Below are 24,328 nucleotides of genomic sequence, written 5' to 3' on the forward strand. Positions count from 1 at the left end.
GACCAATGGGAGCTGCGGGGGTGGTGCCCGTGGGTGCAAGGGCAGTGCACGGAGAATCCTTGGCTACCCATGTGTTTAGGGGCTGCAAGGACCTGGCGGCCACTTCTTGGGAGCCATAGTAAGTACCGTCAGCACCCTGTACTCTGAACCCCCTCCCACACCCCAACCCCCTGCCCCAGCTCAGAGTCCCCCCCCACCCAAACTCCCTCCTGAAGCCCGTACCCCCCTCAACACTCTAAACCCCTGTCTCAGCCCCAAACCCCTCATCCCCGCTCTACCCCAGAGTCCACACCCCCAGCCAGAGCCTGCATCCTCTCCTGCACTCTGAACCCCTCAGCCCCTGCCCAGAGCCCCCTTGTGCATCCCAAACCTCTCATCCCCAGCCCCACCCCAGAGCCCGCACTTTCAGCCAGAGTCTTTTCCCCTATCCTGCACTCCAAACCCTTCCCTCAGCCCGGTGAAAGTGAGTGAAGGTTGGAGAGAGTGAGTGATGCAGAGAAGAGGAATGGAGCAAATGGGGGTGCGGCCTCAGAGAAGGGGTGGGGCAGAGTGTTCGGTTTTGTGCGATTAGAAAGTTGGCAACCCTAAGAATCAGATGCTTCAAAGAAAGGAGCAAGAAACCATATAAGGGACAAGCTACAGACAATTTATCCATTCAAGGAAGCTTCTTCCTTATCACAGACTGAGGAAGATAGAGGAGAAAGGAAAAAAATGACAGTCATAAATTCAAAGGATGGGATGAAGGAGGGTAAAACAGAAAATTTCAAGATTCCAAAAAGGAATCACTGGCTGGGTGACAGACTGCCTTGACAAATTTTTTTTACCACGTAAATAAGAACCCTCTATGAATCAATCCACCTTCCACCTTACTGCCACTAGTACACAGATCTGGACTTGAAAGATAGGAGATGCTAGATCCTGATGTAGGCCTGACGGAAAGAAATCTAGAATGGAGACAATCAAGGCCTTCTTGTGGAGAGGTAGTTTTCGTAAGACACAAACTCAAAAAGGGAGCCCCCTCCAAAAATATGCTTTGGGAGGGGACTGTGTCTGCTCTCAAGGAAGGTGCTAATGAAAGACCCATGTCTCACATGGAGTGCCTGTAAATTGCCAGAAAAAAAGGTTTTTTAAATGACTGCAGTTTGCTGGGCCTTCGATCAAGAGAAAGTGGAATCCTCAGCTATATGGTTAGCAGAAGGTCTTTGTAGCAAGTCCACTGAAGCCACATTGAAGTTATGCATGAGAACCATATATCTCCCACATTTTTAAATGCAGTGGGTTCAGAAAGAAATCTATAGCAAGAGACAGTTACCAGAAACCTGTGGACTTTTTAGTTGACTCAAATAAAAAATTCAAGGTTTACAGGTCTTCACTTGCAGCACATTAACTCATAGTTCTCACTCACTTGAGTGAATCCTGCCATATCCTTGTCAGCTAATCAACTTGATTTCTAAGGACCAACACCAGAAAAACTACTTATATGGGAGAGAAATATCTTAGACTGTAAATCTCCAATGGGCAGAGACAACAGTAATTAAATTCTGGTCAATACACAAGAATCTTTGCTTTGGCACACAGACTTCTGCTCTTCCAGTTTGAGTATCCAAAGACCTGGGCATTGTCTGAATGAATCATGACTGTGAGTCCTGGTACCAGTTGCTAAAGAGATATAGATACAGAGCTCACATCCGATCCTTCCCCTCTAGTTGAAGGATGTGCCACATTCTCTCTTTCAACTAAGACCCTTTAGCTGGTCAGCTTCCCAAGCGCTTCTACCATCCAAGCAAGTCTGCTAGTCTCTCTCCTTTGTCAGAAGGAAGAGGGATTTTAGAATCTACCATATGCTTTATTATTTGGTCAAGTCTTAGATTTTAAACTTTTGGGATTAACAGAAAGAATTTTGGGCTGTACTGAAACCTCCCTAAGTCATCTCATGCTATTACTTCAGAATGGAATCCAGTTTTCTGTCTCCCAGATACGAAAAAAAATTTAAGGGTCTGAAGGTTTTTTGTTTGTTTATTTTAAATCAATCTGGTCATCTCAGGGCTGAATCAAGGGCAAAATCCTCCGTTTGTCAAACCTTTTGAAGGTAGTCAGTACAACTTATCAAAGGCTCTAGGAAGAACATTTTAATTGGCTTCCTCTTATGGCTTCAGAAGCCACATTTTCTAGATCTGGGGCTGAGAGATGGGTGGTGTTGCCTTTTTTTCTCTCCTGAGGGAAATATTCTGATTAAAACTCTGAAAAATGTTATAAAAACAAATCACAAAAATACCAGTAAGACAGCAACATGCATACTTTTAAAAACCTTGACAATTTTCTGAATATAAAGATTACCAGAACACATGTACAGTTTATGTACTTTTACCAATATTTTACTCTTAATTAAAATAAAATACCTAGGACCAAATGAAGGCATGATTGTGTGAACTGTAATGATCTAGTATGTACTGTGCTCGTACATACTGACAATTAGTTTAAGCATGTTTATTACACCGTGTAATGACTTAATATGTCATGTCAAAAACAAAGTACAAGCCCTTTCACCAATTTTTTTAAACTAGGCATTAATTCAATTAAGTTTTGATAGCATGAAGCATTATGGTAACCTCTTACCAATCATATTGTACTCTCTAAGACAGATATTAGCTTTCTCAATATAGATTCATAGATATTTAGGTCAGAAGGGACCATTATGATCATCTAGTCTGACCTCCTGCACAACGCAGGCCACAGAATTTCACCCACCACTCCTGCAAAAAAACCCTCACCTATGTCTGAGCTATTGAAGTCCTCAAATCGTGGTTTAAAGACTTCAAGGAGCAGAGAATCCTCCAGCAAATGACCCGTGCCCCATGCTACAGAGGAAGGCGATATGCAACAGAGATTCACTTGTAAGAGACAGCAAGTGTCAGAACACGATGTAAACACATTAGAAAATAATACACTTGTAGAAAGTTGATTTCTAATTCCAAACAGAACAAGAAAGGTTGTTGTTTTGGGATTCAGGAGAGGTGGTTTAATTCTGGACTCTGCCACAGATTACTTTTGTGACAATCAGCAAGTAATTTAATTTCTCTGTGCCTCTGTCCCCCACCTTTAAAAGTGGATTATAATGCTGTCTCTCCACCCTTTGCCTGTCTTGTCTGCTTAGATCATAAACTCTCCAAGGCAAGGACTGTCTGTTTGTACAGCATCTAGCACAATGGGGGCCTGGATCTTGATTCAGGCTTCTAGGTGCTACTATAATACAAATAAACAGCAACTCTTTAGATTAATAATTAGGAGTAAGTGAAAAATTCCCTCCATATTTGCCTTTCTTAAGTCTATACTAGACTCTTCTGGGCTAGCAAAATATCTAGGACAGATTACACTTTCAATAAAAGGTACATTTTAGAGGATACTGGTGATCTTTTACCCTAAAACTGGAACTAACTCTCATTTAAATAAAAAGGGGAATATTCTGAGAGAGCTAATGGGGTATTTGAAGCTTTCCCCTCCAGGTCAGTGGTTCAACCTAGTACTGGATGACCGTGACCAACAGTTGTTGCTGTCCAATAACCATTTAGTAGTCTACGTAAGATGAGTTTGGTGGTCCGGAGTCTAATTCCCAGTAGACAGAAGCTGTACTATACCAACAGCTAATGCAACAGAAGATAATGAATATCCTCGTTGGTAGTCCCAGAAAAAGAGACCATGGACTGAATTGTCATAAGTCTCAAACAACCCTTTCACTCTTAGAGATGATCCCTTTTAGAATTGAGACACTGTCAGCGAAAACAGAAGAAACCCACACTAGTTGTTTATAAATAATAATTCAATCTCCAAAGCTGTCAATTTGGCATATTTTATGAATGCTATATTTATACATTGTAAAGGCTATTCTATAGGCTTACCCTATGTGAAGTAAACTGTCTTTAAAATAAGAGAAGGACACAGAAGTAGAAAATATCTAAGCATTTCATTTAAGTAATGTTTTTGGTGCAGGTGTGTAGTTTTCAAAAGTTTAAAGGTCCATTTTTTGTAATGGCCTATTCCTACATAGGAAGAAATATACCTAATTATTCAGATGCAGTTGATGCATATATGCAAGACTATATACACACATTTACACAAGAATTGCATTCCTGGATCCCAATCCTGCATATACTTAATTTTAAGCATGCAAGTACCCCTTCTCACTTCAATGGATCTAACCCACCCGCTTTAACTTAAGACTGTGAGTGAGCGTTTGCAGGACTGGAACACAGAAAGGGAAAAGATTTAGGTACTAGACAATATCTGTTTAAAACCTATATTTTCAAGACTGCATCTTAAATTGGAGTAGGTTTAATTATTTACTTATGACAGTTTTTCTGTCCACTGAAGTGCATTTTTAATTTTTCCAAAGAAATAACTGAGGAAAGTAGTTTCACTTGACTATCCATGACCTTCATCAAATGAAGCATCGTCCTGCTCCTGCAAAGGCACTTTCAAAGCTTTGATTTGATTTTCAACACTAATTGCCACTCTGATGTTATCCATTCAAGCTCATGGCCCTAACCATAAAAAAATAACAAATACAGACCAAACAAAAAAACCCAAGAAAAATTCTTAACGAAAATTAAGGGATTAAGGGATCTATTCCTTATGAAATAACTCTCCCAAAAGGAGCATTCCCCTTCCCTTTATTATTATTTATGAACTGGCCTAGTTATGCATAACCATATGCCACTGTTATTATTAAAATTAATGATCCTTAGTTTGTATTCCTTACTCCTGTAAAGACTGCAGGATCAGGCCCACTGATTAATTTCAAGGGAATATATCAGAAGGAGCCTTTGGTTCCTAAACAAATATCATAATCTCTAGAGCACTTTTACCTCAGGGCAATATTTTTGTTAATTTATCACCCTTGCACGTAGTTGGTATTTTTTGTATTAATGATGGGTTTTTTTCAATTTCCCTTACTTCTCACCAGATAAGGGCAGGGACAGACTGGGTGTTCTGACAGTCTCTGGATTCTTCCTCATCTAGCAAAAGCAGTCTGGGAGAAGGCAGGAGGAGCTATTGGGCTGTATTTAATTCCTGCCCTCCCAGAGCAGGAAATTTGTCTATGGAGAAGTAGTAGAGATGTGACTCCAGACCCTGATAGGAAACTTCAAAGGAAGCTTGAGGGCCAGAGCAAGAAAATATTTTCTTGGATGAAAGTAGCTTTCTCTGGATCTCTGTATGTGAGCCAATGATATCCAACATGGTATACTGTACACATGTATCAGCTCATGAGCAATAATATGTTATTTCTGAGCACGTGACCAGCTTTTAACCAATTAATTGAACAAAAATATACATTCACAATGAATATATTCACATGTACACATAAAAATGTATTTTATCCATTAGAGATCATTTTGAAGAGAAAACAATACAAACTTGTGTATGTGACTAATTGTGATAATATGAAAGGCTGCAAGACAGTTGCTTAAGAAATGAGAACAACAAAGGAATAAACTACTGCAGGCATCACCAGAGCTGGAATGATATTGTACTGTGTACTACATTTCCATGGCAACTAGCCATAGGAAGATGAATGTTACATATTCACTCTGCTCTGCAGTACATGTCTATAAATCAAACTTGCATAAAGAGCGTAAGATTTCTGCTGTGGGGTGGTTCTCAAAACTGGGTTATTTTCTTGTTACTGGATAATTATAAGAAAGAAATATGAAACAATTAGGTAATTTTTAGCGCGGAAAGAACTAACACACAAAAATATTAATACACCTCTGGCATGTGACCCTATTAATTTAAGTGCAAAGCAGCATAAAATTCAGATCATGAATGGGATACAGTGCTTCTGATCTATGAGCTCTGATGTGTGCTTGCTAGCTTCAGAAACTGTATGTCCATTATTCTTTCTTTTTTTTTAACAGACATATGTCATTTATTGGCTCTTTCACATTTTCATCTTCATAAGAATTACCATTTTTCAGCTTTGTTCTGCTATTACATTATTATTACAGTTTGAGGATTCAACAATAAAATATCTTCCTCTTATACACAAATGGTACAGCTAAGACAGATATTTTCTTGACAGCAGTAATTAATAATGCTGTATATTTCTAACTAGGTTAACCAAACATAAATCAAAGTTTCACAACAGAAAATGCAAACATTTCTTGCAGTGCTTTCCGGCAACAACTGGTATGCCACCATACAATGAGGAAACCATGTTCACTTTTCATTATAAAGTGTTCAGCTTAATAATTTCAAATTTTCCTGACAATTCATACATGTACTCTCAAAGAGAGAATGAATAACATCATTATGAAAAAAGTTTTAATTCACGAATCAACCGACTATCAAAATAAATAAGTGCCCTACCATTAAACCACTCACCACTAGGTATTACTACAACACTGACATTTCAATCAGATGTACCATGATTAAGCACCAGATGTGCATTTTGTCTAATACCACCTGGTAAGCTCACAGAAACAGTTGAACTCTACAGTTCATTTTTACCACAATATTTGTGTATGTACTATGGTGAATAAATGTGATCAAATATAAATTGAAGATTCACCTGAAGCTTCCATGAACCTTAGCAGCAAATTACACAGAATATTAACATTTTGGGGAAAAACCCACAATATATTTAGCAGACAATTTCTAAATGAAATTTTACATTAATCTGTATGACATGCAAATATTCTCGTATTGGTCTTATTTCCTTGAAATAAAATAAAAAAAACTGCACACTTACTATACCCAGGAATGCTTTTGAATCAACTGTATCTATTCTGTTCTTACCTTAAACAGAGCATTTAGCACCACCAAATGGTTGAGAAGATCTATTGCCAGTTTAAATTCATTCAGTATATCTTATCATGTTTATTTTATGTTTATAAATACACTTCATATCCAATATCAAAGTGAAGCACAGGTATTAACTGTTCATTTTTGGTGAGTTAGAGAAGTACACTATGCATTGTAATCCTTCTTATTTTGCTATATCATACTAAAAATGTAAATTGTATTTTAATAGTAATAAAAATGCATAAATGGAAAATCTAGGCAACTCATTTTAAAGCTCATTTTGCTGGGAGAGAGTAAAACAAAATGTATGTTCATCTTTATATTAGCATTTTTGCACACACAGAGTCAGGCAATTGCGTGTGTAAAACCTGTACTCTTCTGATCTCAGCATGCAAATGTTGAGTTTTACTAATATGCTTATTTGCACTTTTTGAGTAGCTCATATGTTGCACAAGGATTTGTACATTTGGCTCTGAATATTGAAATTATGGTAGTTTGTTTTAATGTAAATTACAATATAGTAATGACAGACAAATAATGCATGTGATCAGAGAGAAAAAGAACGTTTTGAAATGTGATTCATTCAAAAACATTTTTGAGGTTAGCATGTAATTCACTATTTTAGGATCTCAAGTCACAAACGTCTGTGTGTGTGTGCATGAATGCATGTATACATTAAAAAGAAAAGGAGTTCTTGTGGCACAGTAGAGACTAACAAATTTATTAGAGCATAAACTTTCGTGAGCTACAGCTCACTTCATCGGAGTATCTAGAGGATATCCTACATCTATTGACGACAATGACAAAACTACCATGTATTTCAGGGGTCGGGATTTCTCCCCTGTTGTGTAACAACTGTCTTTGTACTTCTCTCCTTAAGATTTGCCTGGCCTTGGCTTCAGTGATTGATATGTTTCTTTTAAATTTTACTAAAAATAATACTTTGGAAGATTTGACCTTCGGCAGCAAAAGTATGCCCTATACCGCAGCAGCAGAAGCTAAACAGGCATTAAAAGCTATGACCTTGAATTTTCTTTCTTTAAAAAAATTATTTTCTTTTTTCTAGTCTCTTCTGGCACTCAGCTGCTTTCACATTTTTTTTACTTCATTTTTATAAGAAAAATCTCAAACTTTCAATGCTTAGCTTCTTAAAATTAAAGTGATGTAGCAGTACATGAAATGCTATAGAGACAGAATCTTTACCAACCTGCAGGGCTTACAATATTAAGAAAGAAAGTTAATTTAAAATTATAAGTCATTTAGATGACAACTTTATATAGTTCCAAAATGTACTCAGTAAGCTCTTTTCTTTCTAGTCCCAACAAGCCTATCTTCAAGCTTGCTCCTGCTCTTGGTCATCAAAGGATGCATTGTCCTAAGTGATCACTATTATGTGAGAAATAATCTTTGAAACTGCAGTACAAGTAGCATAGTCTGTATCATATTCCTTTCCAGCTCTCATACCACATTTGTAAATATGGAATCACAAGGCACACAACTTGGCAATACTGCATTATGGTATCTACTGATCAATATGTTTTGCATGTATGACAGGTATGACATATTTTTTGTGATGTGAAAGATATATTACAAGCTGTTACCTGTTAAAACCTGGATGCTAGACCACAGCAGAAACACCAGTGCAGCATACTTTTTGCTTCACTAGAGAAATGTTATATCACAAAATTGTATTGTCCCCTTTTCCATTCTGTTATGTTCTGTCATACGAGATCAAATCCTGATTCCCAATAAATCAATGGCAAAATTGGGAGCAGGATTGGGCCCAACACTTTTAGAAATGATTTTAGAAAACAAAGCCATGTTTAAATATATTTCAAGTAGTAGAGAGTAAAACAATATGAATACCAATTATATGAATAAGTGTGCTTTATTTAATCGTGACTAACATTACTTTGCTTTGGTCAGCAGACCAGTACAGACCGTACCGTAAGTCACTATATTTGTTATATGACAAGAGAAGGATTTTAACCGATTACAGCACAGACAAATCAAACATTAGCTGCTTCTCATACAGCAAAAGAATCCTTAAATGACACATCCATGAGGGTCACTTTGTTCCCAAAGTGACTGCAATGGAGAATATAAAGTAACAGCAGAACATTTTTCAAACCTTTACTACAGGGGTTCTCAACCTTTTTCTTTCTGAGGCCCCCCACAACATGCTATAAAAACTCCAGGGCCCAGTGAGGGAGGGGGTTTGGGCATAGGTGTAGTTTGACTTCTGTTTTGGGTGGTCAGAGTCTAGTGGGGCTCAAGCCAGCTCCACACGGTGGGGTCCAGGGAGGGAGTGCCAATCCATCTCCACCTCACACCTCACCTCAGCAGGCCACACGCCTATCTGGGTTGTATGTGTGTATGTGGGGGGCAAAACCAAAAATTATAACTCAAAGGAGGGGGGGCTCAGCTCAAAAAGTTTGAAAACAGCTCAGGGTGCAGGGAGAGGGGTAGCTAAGGGTGGTGTGCGGGCAGGGGCGTAGCTCAGGGTGCAGGCCAGAGCTTAGCTAGGGGCTGTGTGCAGACAGAGGGGTTGCTCAGGGTGCATGCAGAGGCGTAGCTAGGTGCTGTGTGCAGGCAGGGGTAGCTCAGGCTGCAGGGAGGGAGTTGGATGGGGCTGTGTGTGGGGAGGGCTTCCCAGGGGTCCCTGTTCCCCAAGGGCTCTGTGAGCCTTGGACCAGGTCCCCCCACCCAGGCGGCGCTTACTAGCTGCATGAGCAAAGGAAGCTGGGAGCTGAGGAACAGATTCAACCCTCTGCATCAGTAGCAGCAGGAGACGAGGGAACGCTGTGGCTGCCTGCTCCATTGTACCAGCCAGAGAGCACCAGCAGTCCCTCACTGCCTGGGTCTGGCTTTCCGCCTCCAACCTGGCCAACGGGTGTGTGTGTGAAGCTGCCCTGGGACTGCCCTGTTCTTGCACTGTAGCTTTGGGGGGGGGGGGGGAAGAAGGGGGGAAGAGAACACCTCTGTGCCCCCTCAACTCTTCCCATGGGCTTAGGGCTTCTGCCCCGTGGGGGGTGCTGGGAATGGGGGCTTCAACCCCCCGGTTCTGACCCTGCGGCTCCCGGCTTCAGCTCCGCAGGAGATGGTGGGACTCGGGCTCTGGGTTTTAGAATCATGGAATATTAGGGTTGGAAGAGACCTCAGAAGGTCATCTAGTCCAATCCCCTGCTCAAAGCAGGACAAACACCAACTAAATAGTCCCAGCCAAGGCTTTGTCAAGCCAGGCCTTAAAAACCTCTAAGGATGGAGATTCCACCACCTCCCTCGGTAACCCATTCCAGTGCTTCACCACCCTTCTAGTGAAATAGTGTTTCCTAATATCCAACCTAGACGTCCTCCACTACAACTTGAGACCATTGCTTCTTGTTCTGTCATCTGCCACCACTGAGAGCAGCCTAGCTCCATCCTCTTTGGAACCCCCCTTCAGGTAGTTGAAGGCTGCTATCAAATCCCCCTTCACTCTTCTCTTCTGCAGACTAAATAACCCCAGTTCCTTCAGCCTCTCCTCGTAAGTCATGTGCTTCAGCCGCCTAATCATTTTTGTTGCCCTCAGCTGGACTCTCCAATTTGTCCACATTCCTTCTGTAGTGGGGGGACCAAAACTGGGCGCAATACTCCAACTGTGGCCTCACCAGTGCCGAATAGAGGGGAATAATCACTTCCCTCAACCTGCTAGCAATGCTCCTACTAATACAGCCTAATATGCTGTTGGCCTTCTTGGCAATGAGGGGACACTACTGATTCATATCCAGCTTCTCGTCCACTCTAATCCCCAGGTCCTTTTCTGCAGAACTGCTGCTTAGACACACTGTTTCCAGCCTGTAGCAGTGCATGGAATTCTTCCTTCCTTAAGTGCAGGACTCTGCACTTGTCCTTGTTGAACCTCATCAGATTTCTTTTGGCCCAATCCTCCAATTTGTCTAGGTCACTCTGGACTCTATCCCTACCCTCGAGCATATCTTCCTCTCCCCCCAGCTTAGTGTCCATCTGCGAACTTGCTCAGGGTGTAATTAATCCCATCAGCCAGATCATTGATAGAGATGTTGAACAAAACCGGCCCCAAGACCAAGCCCTGGGGCACTCCACTTGATACCGGCTGCCAACTAGACATCGAGCCATTGATCACTACCCGTTGAACCAGACAATCTAGCAAGCTTTCTATCCATCTTATAGTCCATTCATCCAATCCATACGTTAACGTGCTGGCAAGAATACTGTGGGAGACGGTATCAAAAGCTTTGCTAAAGTCAAGATATAGCTATATTTTAGCCACGGGGCCCTGCAGGCCCTCTGAAAGGGTTTGCTGACCCCCTGTTGATAACTGCTGCTTTAGTAGGCATGAAAAGCAATATTTTTATGTCCTCTTTTTATTAATGTGGGTTGTTGCATTTTCTTCTTCTTGTATAATACAAGACTTACTATAAATGGATGTTTCTTGGCCTACCTTCTATTTGATCAGCCACAAATATTATACACTCCCCTGCAATGCGCTATATCCTTAAAAATGCCCTGAAAAGAGCTTTTTTAAATGATTAGCCCTACAGTGATGTGTTAAATCTTTAATGCACAAAGGTAAGAAGGTCACTCAACATACAAATTATTCCATACTTAATGTCCTTCCTCCCCCTTTTTAGTGACCCTGAAGATGCTTTGACTGCTGCTCTGCTGGGTGGCTCACTATGCACCATACTGTGACTCCAGAAAAAAAAAAAACCCAAACAACAAAATGCAAAAACTAACCTCACAACCATTACAAGATCACGTTTAAATAACTTTAAAACCAAAACTGTTAATTTGGACCAAATACCCACATGGAGTCTTTGGAACAAATACAGTACAATTTCATTTTAAGACTCAATACAATGAATATTGTGAGTATTATAAGAATCTATTACGAATTTCTATAGGAACAAAACATATATATGATATCACATTAGTTCAGACAAAACTCATACTTCCTGCATACTGGAATGCAGCTTTGGGACTCTAATTATGCAACTGATAGCCAAAAATAAAAAAAAAAGCCACCCGAACATTTTTATAAATCACTCGAACTTCATCCATCTGAAATGGATAGAGGGAGAAACATTCCTGTAATATAAGAATTCCCACAAAACTTTTGAACTGTGGATCAAATAACTTTCTCTTTGTGAGTGCTGTTGTGATAATAAAGCCTTCAAATCTACTCTAATTGTAAATTTAACTGTAAAAAGTGAGTGGGAGATCATAAAATGTCACAATAACCTGTAACAACAAGTGTTGATGGGAATAGGTGCCAGAAAACCAGACCGAGAAACTGGATTAGCCTAAAATAAAAAGGCCACATTGATATAATCAAAGGACTGTTGAAATTATGCTTGTTAAAAACAGATGATGGCCAGAAGTTCATGAACCAAAATTGGTGTGTTGTGTATTAGGCCTAATTAGTGCACAAAATAAATAAGGGGATGGGCTATTCCACACACCATTCCCTTTGGGGGTCTTTAAAGAAAGAGACTTTGGGAGGAAAAGACTGAATGAACAGATGGAGCTGAAAAACAGTCAGAGATTACTGAAGCAAGCTTCATCACCATGGTTCCCACCCGTCCTCCCCACATCTCCTGGGACTCCAGGCCTTCATCATCCTAATCCTGAGATATGTCTTTACCAGACCAGGCCAGAGAAAGGTACCCAGATGCATTAACAGATCTATCAGCTCCAGCCGAATCACGAACACCGCTTCGGATAAAACGGTATCAGACTTTAACAGCAGCAGCTCCAATCCATTTCTACTAACTTCTCTTTTGCCCCAAAGGACAGTTATTACCACCTTTGACACCATCCAAAAGACTATCAAACAAGGGGAGGAGTGGAGGGGGTTCCTTCTAAGTCTCTCCACAGCTAAAGGGAAAGGAGAAAAAAAGTTAATATAAAAGCCTTACTTAATAATTTATATTTCAAATGCTTTAACCATTTTTCCTTCTTTTGTGTATCTTTAATAAGAAGTTAAAAGAATTTTAAAATGGTGTGTTTACCATGGTACTAAACAGGCTGAGGTCTCTGTATGCCAAACCCCAGACCTTGTTTTAACACTGTTTAATGTTGGACAGTGACTGGGTTATGTTAATACCTTTGGCTCACATAGTCCATCTAAATTAATACAACACTATAGATTAGGGGTTAAGTTTCCAAAGTGACTTAGTAGCCTGTGGGTAAAATGTTCAAAAGGCAATCAAAAGCCTGTTTCTAAGTTATTATAGCACTTTAGGAAATTTTACCTGTAGTCTCTTGTAGAATGTACTAGCATGTTAGTTCCACAGTCTTCAAGAGATAGCTCTCAAGTTCCAGTTTCTCAAACAAGTCATGAAATTGTGAAAATGAGTATTTTTAGACTTCTGAAGAGACATTGTAGGATTCAATGTATTAGTTTTTCATGTTTGGTAATATTTAATCAGTGCCTATAGTGTCCATTTAAAATACCAGACAAATCCCTTTTTCTTGAATGGTATGTTATATATATATATATATATACACACACACACATATACACATACACACACACACGATTCCTGGGGGAATTCTGCATCAAAAATTTCAAAATTCTGTGCCAAAAATTTCAACATTCTGCATATTTTGTCAAAATAATGCAATATAATCACACCAGTTTCAATTGTTTTGGTAATTTATTTAAACTACAATACAGAAAAAAGTCACAGTAACTATTCAGCATTCCCTAAACACGTGAAAGTTAAGTTACAAACATTTGGTAACCAATAGCCTGCATTTCAGTTATAATTCTGGATTTTCATTTGAATTACATTACAGAACACCAAACAGTAACAACAACAAAAAGCAGGATGTCATTTTAAATTGCTCAGATTTTCACATATGAAAGTCCTATAGTTTTGCTAATCATTGTCCTGCATTTCAGTTCAATCCAGTATTTTCATTTAAATTATAGTACAGAGAACAAAGAGCCTTCAAGTTTTTCCTCACTTAGTGATTTCCTTCTGCTAGAAAAGATCAAATTGTACAGTGAAAAACTTCTCTCTGCAACTGCAGAATTTGCAACAGTATTTATAAAAAGAAAAGGAGTACTTGTGGCACCTTAGAGACTAACCAATTTATTTGAGCATGAGCTTTCGTGAGCTACAGCTCACTTCATCAGATGTTTACCGTGGAAACTGCAGCAGACTTTATATACACACAGAGAATATGAAACAATACCTCCTCCCACCCCACTGTCCTGCTGGTAACAGCTTATCTAAAATGATCAACAGGTGGGCCATTTCCAGCACAAATCCAGGTTTTCTCACCCTCCACCCCCCCACACAAATTCACTCTCCTGCTGATGCACCAGCAGGAGAGTGAATTTGTGTGGGGGGGTGGAGGGTGAGAAAACCTGGATTTGTGCTGGAAATGGCCCACCTGTTGATCATTTTAGATAAGCTATTACCAGCAGGACAGTGGGGTGGGAGGAGGTATTGTTTCATATTCTCTGTGTGTATATAAAGTCTGCTGCAGTTTCCACGGTAAACATCTGATGAAGTGAGCTGTGGCTCACGAAAGCTCATGCTCAAATAAATTGGTTAGTCTCTAAGGTGCCACAAGTACTCCTTTTCTTTTTGCGAATACAGACTAACACGGCTGTTCCTCTGAAACCTAACAGTATTTATGCAATTCAAGGCCAGCTTGGCAATATTTGGAATTCTCTCAGTCATTGAAAGCCAAAACACTTGGAGGTCTACAAAAATAGGTTGACTTTGAATAGCTTCAGGCACTATCTTTTCCCTGTACAATTTTAGCTCCTGTTCAGGTACCTCAGAAAAACTAGGTATTGCTTGAAAGCATTCACAGTGTTCTGGCAGGATATAAACACGATGAGGATTGAATAACCCACAAGCTTTGAGAAAATTTAGACCTGGTTGTCCAAATGACAAATATTTGTCAAGCTTTTTAGATGCTTCATGGAATGCCTCTTTAAAAAGATTTAGACAGGCAAATCTTTTAACAGGAGATAAGTTTTCTGCCTCCCTAAATTTGAAGAACTCTAAGGTGTTTTCTGAAGGGAGCTCTAGATGTGAACTGAAATATATCTGCAGTTCTTCCAGAAGGTCAAATGCTTTAATTGTGCAAGGCTTCCTGCTCTCAAATGTCAGATTTAAACTGAAAATTTGTTCACATTTCTGTGCTAGAAAAGTGATCTGTATGTTCAACAATGCATAATTAGTTGGGTCATTCTTCATTTTCTGAACAGTTTGCACAGAAACTGGGGAGCTGCTGTTGCAATTCATTAAAGAATTCTTTGTAGAACTGAAAGTTCTTAGAGTGATACTGGACAGCAGGGAACCAGCTGTTCCAGTGTATTCCACCTGGGCTAGGAGGCAGGGCCGTCCTTAGGATTTATGGGGCCCTACGCAGTATTATTAAACTATGCTCCACTGAAGGCGGCCCCCAGCCGGCACTGCTGACCCCAGTGTGTCGAGGTGGCACAGCCACCACCCCTGCATGTGGACCCCTGGAGTCCCCCCCCATTGCTAACACACACCGTGCTTCGTATGCAGCAGATGCTGTGGCAGTGGCTCAAGGCAGGCTTCGCGCTGTCACATGGGGGCTGCATCTTGCCAGAGCCCACGGACCTGCTGCAGCCCCTCACCACAAGCATTTTGACAGGAAGTACCAAGCAGTAAGAACAACAATAATGTTACGCGAGCGCGCGTGTGTGTGTGTGCACGTGTGACAGAGTGTGTGTGTCTATGTGTGTGTGAGAGAGAGAGCTAGTGCATGTGAGAGAGACAGAGACACAGTGTGTGTGTGTGAGACTGTGTGTGTGTGTTGGGGGACTGTATGACAGAGTGTGTTGGGGAGTGTGAGACTCTGTGTGTGTGAGACAATCAGTATTGGGGGACTGTGACTCATGAGAGGCAAAGTATGTGGGTGTGACAGCCAGACTGTGTGCGTGAGACAGACTCTGTGTGTGTGTTAGGGAAGTGTGAGAGACAGTGAGCGCACTGTCACTTTAAGACCCACCCTTCACTCCTCCTCTCCCCCACACCCAAACCTCATGTGGAAGTTTTGCTCCTCCTTGTCCTGGCCCGGGCCCGGATCCTGCCAGAAACCGAGCGGCGCAGGCAAACAGGGTCTAGGGAGGGACTCCACTCTGGACAGCGGTGGACTGTGCTGCTCTGGTCCCCCGGGGCTGGAGCTCTTAGCTGGCCAGCTGAGAAGGGAGGGGGCAGGGTTGGGGAGAAGTCCACCGGCCCAGCACCAGGGAGGGGCCGGAGAAGAGAGGATTCCAGCCACGACCAGCGAAGGGAATGATGCCCCAAATTTTCTGGTGCCCTACGCAACCGTGCCTGCTGCGTACGTCTGGGGACGGCCCTCCTAGGAGGCATGGATGCTTTGACATCTGGAGACTCCTCTTGTAGTTTCTGGTTCATGAAATGGAGGTACCTCGCTTTCCTACTACAGAGTTATAGAACATGTTTTTGAAGCCCCTTACAAATGTATCAACCATCTGAAAAGGCTTTCTAAATGATTCATCAATTAAATTAACAATATGTGCCAAACAGGTTATATGCACAGAATTTGGAAACTGTGTAGAAAACACAGAATCAAATGCCTTTTTCATGTAATTAGCATTGTCAGTATCAATTACTACATTTTCATAATCAATCTGGTACTCATTTACTGCTTTGACTACAGCCTGTGAAACAGTTGAGTGATTAACAGCATCTAAAAACACTGTATCCACCAAAAAAAGAGTTAACTTGCCTACTGAAATCAGGTTGTAATGGTGCAAAGAGTACATTCAGAACTGATCTTGCCTCATCACAACATTCAACAAAGCTAACAGCGATTTTCTTGTCTTTACGCTTCTGTTTTAAGTTTTCCTTTTCTTTGAGGTACACTTCAGGTAAGAATGTGTCAGTCAGTTGTGTCCTAGCAGAAATCACACCACCATTCCGGACCCTCCTGTCAAGAAATTCCCTCACAAGTGGGTGGTCAGTCTTTGACAAGGGGATGTTGGCACCTGCTAGCGTCTTCACCCATGCTGTACAAATCTGAAAGTAGAAGTAGTTAGATAAATCTTCAGGGAGCACAAATATTTACCATCCATGTAACATCTTAGATTAATACATTTATTTATATATTTATTTCTGAATTTCTAGACTTCAGTTTAGATTTATATATAGTAAATAATCATGTAGTCACCACTTACAAAAAAAAGTAGTTTAAAAACAGAAATGTCTATTCAAGATCTCAGAGCAAGTGAAAAGACCCCATCGCTATGACTGTTCTATGCTACTTATCTTATTTTTCTGTATTATAACATTTTCTTATATTTCCACTCACCTCCACACATTCTTTTTCTGCTGGTGTTTTGTTTTTCAGTGAACCTGTAATGGTCTTCTGACGTTTATTTTCTGCCTTCCTCTTGAGCCGCATCTTCCTTCAGTTTGTGTTTTTTTGATGCAAAATGACCCACAATTACAGACCGTTGGTCATGATTGAGAACAACATTGCACAATGTGCAAAATAATTTGTCCCCATCCGCATGCCGTTTTGTAGGGAATTCTCGAGCTTGAGAAGCTGGTGTAGCTGTTTTTGATGCATGATGTGATGGCCATTCACGTCATGCAAAAGAACGAATATCCCTTTGCACTTTGGTAACTTCATCTGGACCTGGCTGGGTACTTTGGGAAGTGCTTGGTTCTGATTGTCCTGACATTTTATTGACTGCTTGGTAAATGTTTTATTTTGCCCTCAAAGTCGTCGTCGTCTTTTTTTTTTTTTTTTTAAACGAGTAAGTAAAATAAGTCCTTACCTGTAATCTAACCACATTGTGACACTTTGGCACAGGAAAAAAGTGAGTAAGCACATAGATCTCCCTAGCTGAGGATTCCCTTACTGTCATTTATAAGAAGTCTCCTTTACATCACTCTGGCAACTTGGGGGCCTTAAAACTTTCACAGGTTTTATGCTCCTAGGGGAATTGACTGAGAATGAGAACAGTTGACTAACAATATAAACGTTAACATTAAAAGTCAGGTGCTACATTTCTGCCTCAGAGAATGAGATCAATTAACCATCAACAGCAAGTTTAACAATGTTACTAACTACCTAGTCAGGCTGCTAGTACCTCAGAGAATGAATCAATTAACTCAGGCAGGCCTGCTACATTTGTACCTCTAACCTGCCTCATACATAAAACGCCGGACCCTTACACACCAGTGAGCTGCAGTAGCCAGGGGGAGGGAGAGACACTCTCTCTCTCACACACACACACACCTGTTGGCACGCACATATGCTCAGCCCCGCCCGCCCCTGACGGTGATCATGCAGGCAGGCTGGCATGCACATCCAGCCCCCCTTCCCCGTCTCTGAGGCTGCTCCAGGCACTCTGGAATGTGCTGCCTGGGCTGCTGGGCAAGAGGCGTGTGTCCCCCAGCAGATTTTTTTGAATTTTTCTATGCGGGGGACACAGAGAAATGCGGGCCATACGAATTCTGAGCCCCCGCATCGGTGCAGAATCCCCACAGGAGTAATATAAAAGGATGTTGAAATAATAATGTGCTGAAGCTTGTATCTTTTGCTCTGGAACATAACCTATGGTTTCCAAATGTTTTATATATTTGAATTAAGAGAAAATTAAAGACTGTTATCTAAGAACAAGAATCAAACAAGACTTTTATGTTTGTCTTACCTGAAAGCTTCAACTATGATCCTTTCAGGTAACTTTGGAGCAACAGAATTGAAGGCTCGTTTGAAATCTTCCAAAGTCAAAAATCCTTTATCTTGTTTAAAGAAGTGGGAAAATAAGATAAAAAAACCCAACTATGAAGAGTTATGCTTGTTCAAGAACCAACATCAAATTTTTAATACATTAATATTCATAAGCCTGTCCTGTAGATTTTCAGAAACTAAGTACACTCTTTGAAGTTATTATAATTTCAACCAAAGTATTTTAGGAAATGGCTAGGATCCACATAGGATAGGGTAGTGGGGGTGTCAAAAGATGAGTGATTCAAAAGTGATTTTGTACTGTCATTTTGGTGTATGCTACCAAAAACTCCATTCAAAGGAAATACCCCTGCAGCATCTGTACTGTACTGTTTCATATTTAAGAATTCATTTTAAAAACTGTCATTTTGAAAATAAACTTTTATACTGGGAAAACTTTCAAATGGACACTTTAAAATATACTAAATTACTTTTTACATGTGTTTCCCAATTTTTCTTCCCATATTTGCTAATTATCAAAATTCCACATGTGGAGTTGTATTTAAATAAGGTTTCCCTCACAGTACATTTTCTCTTCTCGATTAATTCTGCAATGAAGTCATGATACTGAATATACAACATCAAAACAAAATCCACGAAAGAGACCACTCACCAATGATTATGGAAAGGTCTATACTACCGAGCTAGGTTGCTGTAGCTATGCCGGCACAACCCTGTAGCGTAAACACAGTCTATACCGCCGGAAGACATAGGAACACCACTTCTCTGAATGACAGTGCCTAAGATGGCAGAAGCATTCTTCTGCAAACATACCTGCATCTACACTGGGGACTAGGTCACCATAGTTATGGTGCTCAAAGGTGTGTTTTTTCACACTCCTTACTTCCATAGCTATGTCAACCTAACTTTTAGGTGCAGACCACACCTATGACTTCATTGCAGGATCCAGCTGAAAGAGAAAGCAATAATTCAAACAGGGTTGTCGCTGGATACCTATGGAGAGGAGATAGAGAGAGAATAATGGACAAAACAAAGAAGAATGGGGTAACTGCTGAGGTGTGTAAGCCTCTTTGAAAAGCTTTTTGAAGCAGCATTCTTGTCCTGAATCGCTAGTAGCCACCCATCAATTTAACAGATGGGAAACTGGATTGGATACACAAGATGCCTGACAGCTTTGGATAAAAGGGGGAGAATATAAAGGGGTAGGCCCCTCTTTCCACTGCTCATTGGCCAGCTAGAGAGATGTGAACTAATTGGTCCTTGGTTCCCAACATCATTTATTTAAATCCTGGTCCAAGGTTTATCAGGCCTCTTGTCCCATGTTTAGTTTAACCCACGCTCCCTCCTTGTAGTTCTTTAGTATAGAAATTGTATTTTTAAGTTGCTTTATGTTAATTTGGTGCAACTTGCAGCCAGTGTCCAGGATTGATAAACGACCAAAGGGCTAGTGACCAGAAAATAAGAAACATGGGATGTTGCTAGTGGACCCCGGGTCTATGGAAAAGGGGTGACCTGAAGTCCTTGCAGCCTGCAGTCCCTCTGTCTGTCCCTTCTGTCCCCTTTGCTGGTGGAAAGGTGAGAAGACTCAGCAGAGCAAGCTGAATCCTTTGGGGTAGGCACTGGAGAGTCTATGCTGAGTTACGAGCCATATGATAGATGTTCTGTAAACCCTACACTGGACCTATCTAAAATACCTGGTATGGGAAGATGGGACAGAAAGTGCGCCTATCCAATGTTAAATTTTAATAAAGTTGCAGCCTGCCATTTCAAATCTATCTCTGTGTCTGTTCTCATTTTCTTGTGACTCATTTCAGCACCTGACTGTCTCTCTATTCCCCAGGGGCCAAGCCCCCGTTTCAGGCCAGAGAGAGAAAAAAAAAAAAAAAAACCAAAAAACATGTGAAAAGGATAGTATAAATGCTACATGTCTTTGGTTCACTAGCCTATTCTCAAGTTTCTCTCCTCTTTGGTTAGGGGAGGGGGGAGAGGAAGATAAGAATCACATTCCATCCCCACAGCCTACCAGAAAAGGAAAAGAAACACCAAACCTGGGTCCCAAAATAAGCCATAGAAGAAGATCCTTGCTGCTTTTTCTCTTCCCCTTCATCTGTAAAGCAGGGAAGGGAAGATTCCTTCCCATCTCCTGGGAGAGGAATCTGCAGCGTAAGAGGTGTGCATGAGTGAGCAGGGAAACATTAGAAGGGGGTCCTGAGGGAGTTCCAATAATCAGGATGGAGATATAATAGTGATAACAGTAAGTGGGGTAAGTGAATAACTAGAGATGGTTTTCTTCAAAAACTGGAGAAACATGCGGTGGAACAGACAACCTGGGACCCTACTGCTGGCCTCAACTGCCTGCTGTCCCTGCTTCTGTTAATCATCTACCTGCAATGCCATTACATTAGTTACTTTACTTGGAAACACAGAATCATATAGAAAGATAGGGCTGGGAAGCTCCCATCTAGGATACTGCCCAAATACATTTTGCTTTGTATTAATGCTCTATTTTGCATATTTGCTTCAGTATGGAAGTCTCTCTTTAAAAACTCTGCAGGGAAGAAAGACTTACATTGCATGTCAAAAGCTGTGAATATCTGCCTTATTTCACTATGGTGTAGTTGTGCAGCCTTCTTTGTACTCATAAGTTTTAAAAATTCTTCAAGTAATACACCTAGAAAAATGGAAAATGTGAATATACCTCCTCAAAAAAAACCCACTCTTCTTTATTTGCCCACTGCAACTATGAATGACTCATGCAATATAATTATAACTGCTTTATTATTAATTATAAGAACAAGAATTGAAACAATTATCTTTTATATTGTTAGGTTACATGAAAGTATTCTACTGGACATCTGCAAAATTCAACTTCTTCTCAAATTAACAGGTTTCAGAGTAACAGCCGTGTTAGTCTGTATTCGCAAAAAGAAAAGGAGTACTTGTGGCACCTTAGAGACTAACCAATTTATTTGAGCATGAGCTTTCGTGAGCTACAGCATCCGATGAAGTGAGCTGTAGCTCACGAAAGCTCATGCTCAAATAAATTGGTCAGTCTCTAAGGTGCCACAAGTACTCCTTTTCTTTTTTCTCAAATTAAATTTCCATTTACCAGGCTTTTCTTTCCCTATTCCTTAATATATTTCTTCCCTTTCTTGCTTGCTGGCTACAGTGACATCTTTCCTTAGACTGGGAGAACAGGACAAAGAAGTGGTCTCTCCAAAGTCAATAGCACTTGCATTCCACAAATAAAGGCATAGAGTGTATTGCACAAACAATATAGCTGGCACCATTCCCAGCACTATCTATGCCCTATGAAATGCTCTGTAGCCTCAGGTTTGGTTTCCTTGGAGTCTCCTAATAAAACTGCATAATAACACTGGATTGGTTATTACACTAACAGATTGGGTAAATTTGTTTCTAAGTACATTTATCTGATTTTTAGGGAGAGTTAAATAAAAGAGGTTGGAATGCAAATATAGTTTGTTAAATCCAACCCTAATTAACTGTCTGGTATTTCTGAAAGCAAAGTACTTGTACAAAAAAGGAAATATTAGGAAAAAATGTATGCCCTAGTTTTTAAAAATAGAACAAGTCAAGACATAAATAAATGTAATTTCAACTCAGAATTCTCATGTAGTCTAATCTTTTGCCTTATACCTGTGAAACATACAGATCTAGACCTATTTTATACAATTGAAATGATTTATAAAGGACAATCATAGAATCAGAGAATATCAGGGTTGGAAGGGACCTCAGGAGGTCATCTAGTCCAACCCCCTGCTCAAAGCAGGACCAATCCCCAACTAAATCATCCCAGCTAGGGCTTTGTCAAGCCTGACCTTAAAATCTTCTAAGGAAGGAGATTCCACCGCCTCCCTAGGTAACGCAGTCCAGTGTTTCACCACCCTCCTAGTGAAAAAGTGTTTCCTAATATCCAACCTAAACCTCCCCCACTGCAACTTGAGACCATTACTCCTTGTTCTGTCATCTGCTACCACTGAGATCAGTCTAGAGCCATCCTCCTTGGAACCCCCTTTCAGGTAGTTGAAAGCAGCTATCAAATCCCCCCTCATCCTTCTCTTCCGTATACTAAACAATCCCAGTTCCCTCAGCCTCTTCTCGTAAGTCATTTGTTCCAGTCCCCTAATCATTTTTGTTGCCCTCCGCTGGACTCTGTCCAATTTTTCCACATCCTTCTTGTAGTGTGGGGCCCAAAACTGGACACAGTACTCCAGATGAGGCCTCACCAATGTCAAATAGAGGGGAACGATTAAGTCCCTCGATCTGCTGGCAATGCCCCTACTTATACATCCCAAAATGCCATTGGCCTTCTTGGCAACAAGGACTCACTGTTGACTCATATCCAGTTTCTTGTCCACTGTAACCCTTAGGTCCTTTTCTGCAGAACTGCTGCCTAGCCATTCGGTCCCTAGTCTGTAGCGGTGCATGGGATTTTTCCATCACTGTATTAGCTAGCTTTTTTTAAAAAAATATAACAAGACCTCTGTGGTTTATTTTTCTTACAGTTTTTCCATATCCATTTATTTCTAAAATGGTTCAGAAGAATAGCTCCTTCAGCTCCACCTACTGTCTCAATTCAAACCTTAAACTACAAGCTCTCAGGTTCCCAACATTTTTTTCATTGCTGCTTCTTGAAAACATCACATTAAAAATGATTACATTCTCAGTGTCTAGAATTATAGACACATCCTGGTTTCAACTACTAGGTTCTGTATATGCACAATTTCTTTAACAACAAGGGATGCCTAAACACACTGAACTTGCCTGCCTGAGCAGCATCCCTTTCAATTGGAAAACTACGGAAGTAAAACCTTAGAAAAGCAACATAGGCTGAAATCCATTTATTTATTTATTTTCTCTTTCAAAGTGGCACATAAGACTGGAAAATTATAGTATACAATTTTCATTTTAAAAAACGACCTCTACAGTACCGTGCTGCCCATTCATTGATCTCTTAGCACTGGCTTTTTATCTAATATAACTACAGAGTACAAAGCTACCTCCATACATAAAAAACCATATTTCTAGGTAAAAATAAAGTATCGTCTCGTCTGTCAACTTGACACTTAAAAATCCATAATCTAAAAATCCAAGTAAACAGTTAACTTTGTACTTGTGTCTGGACTTAGTTTTGCAGATAAGACTCACTGTTCTTTATCAATCCAACAGATAAATAATGGAATGGTGATAGAGGGACATTGTCAGACAATTTTCATCACTTACCAATACATGCTTTGCTTACTTCTTGAGTTTCTCTCAGTTTAGATTATGAAAACAGACTAGCCAGATTTACTTTTCTTTATAGTCAGCTTCTGTCAATTTCATTTTCAGATTCTCATACTCTAGCACAGTGCTGCTGTATCTGGGATGCATGTACTGCAGAAGCACATTTATTTGTTAAAAACCACCTCTTTCCACTTACAATTTAAGACACCATTTCAATTAGCCTGTAAAGCCTTGCTATTAAAAAAATCAATTTTGAGGCAATACATCTGCATCAAAGCAGGGATGGTATTTACCTAAGGTGGTTTTACCAGGTAAAATAATGGGTTTTTACCATTATTAGTAGTTAGTCCCAGTTCTAGGCATTTTCTATTTTAAAAACTGTTTCATTAATGCACACGTATTACACTTAGCTTTAGTTACATATTCAAATTGTGGTCACACAAGGCAGTAGATTCAGAAATTAATTTAGGGTTGTACAAATAAAAAGTACAACTGCAGTAAGGGTAATACTAATATATGTAACATAATACTGAACAACGGA

The 24,328-nt window shown here is 40.3% G+C and overlaps 1 protein-coding gene across 7 annotated transcripts in view; it reads right to left on the bottom strand.

Annotated features, from left to right (window-relative positions):
* Nucleotides 1-24,328, bottom strand: part of EFCAB11 (EF-hand calcium binding domain 11) — a 131,913-nt gene that overhangs the window by 82,859 nt on the left and 24,726 nt on the right. For 3 of the 7 annotated variants that reach the window (XM_075129828.1, XM_048854737.2, XM_048854738.2), the window contains 4 exons: nucleotides 21,110-21,211; nucleotides 18,503-18,593; nucleotides 17,152-17,248; nucleotides 16,415-16,859 (listed from right to left, as the gene is read on the bottom strand). In XM_075129828.1, the coding sequence (XP_074985929.1) occupies nucleotides 16,521-16,859; nucleotides 17,152-17,248; nucleotides 18,503-18,593; nucleotides 21,110-21,211 (629 nt within the window). In that variant the 3' untranslated portion in view covers nucleotides 16,415-16,520. Of the gene's footprint in view, nucleotides 1-8,667; nucleotides 12,697-16,414; nucleotides 16,860-17,151; nucleotides 17,249-18,502; nucleotides 18,594-21,109; nucleotides 21,212-24,328 lie in introns of those variants that run through there. The other 4 variants (XM_048854741.2, XM_048854739.1, XM_048854740.2 and 1 more) reach the window with 4 other exon arrangements.

The sequence above is a fragment of the Caretta caretta genome, chromosome 6 (assembly GCF_965140235.1).
Source record: "Caretta caretta isolate rCarCar2 chromosome 6, rCarCar1.hap1, whole genome shotgun sequence".
NCBI classification, from domain to species: domain Eukaryota; kingdom Metazoa; phylum Chordata; order Testudines; family Cheloniidae; genus Caretta; species Caretta caretta.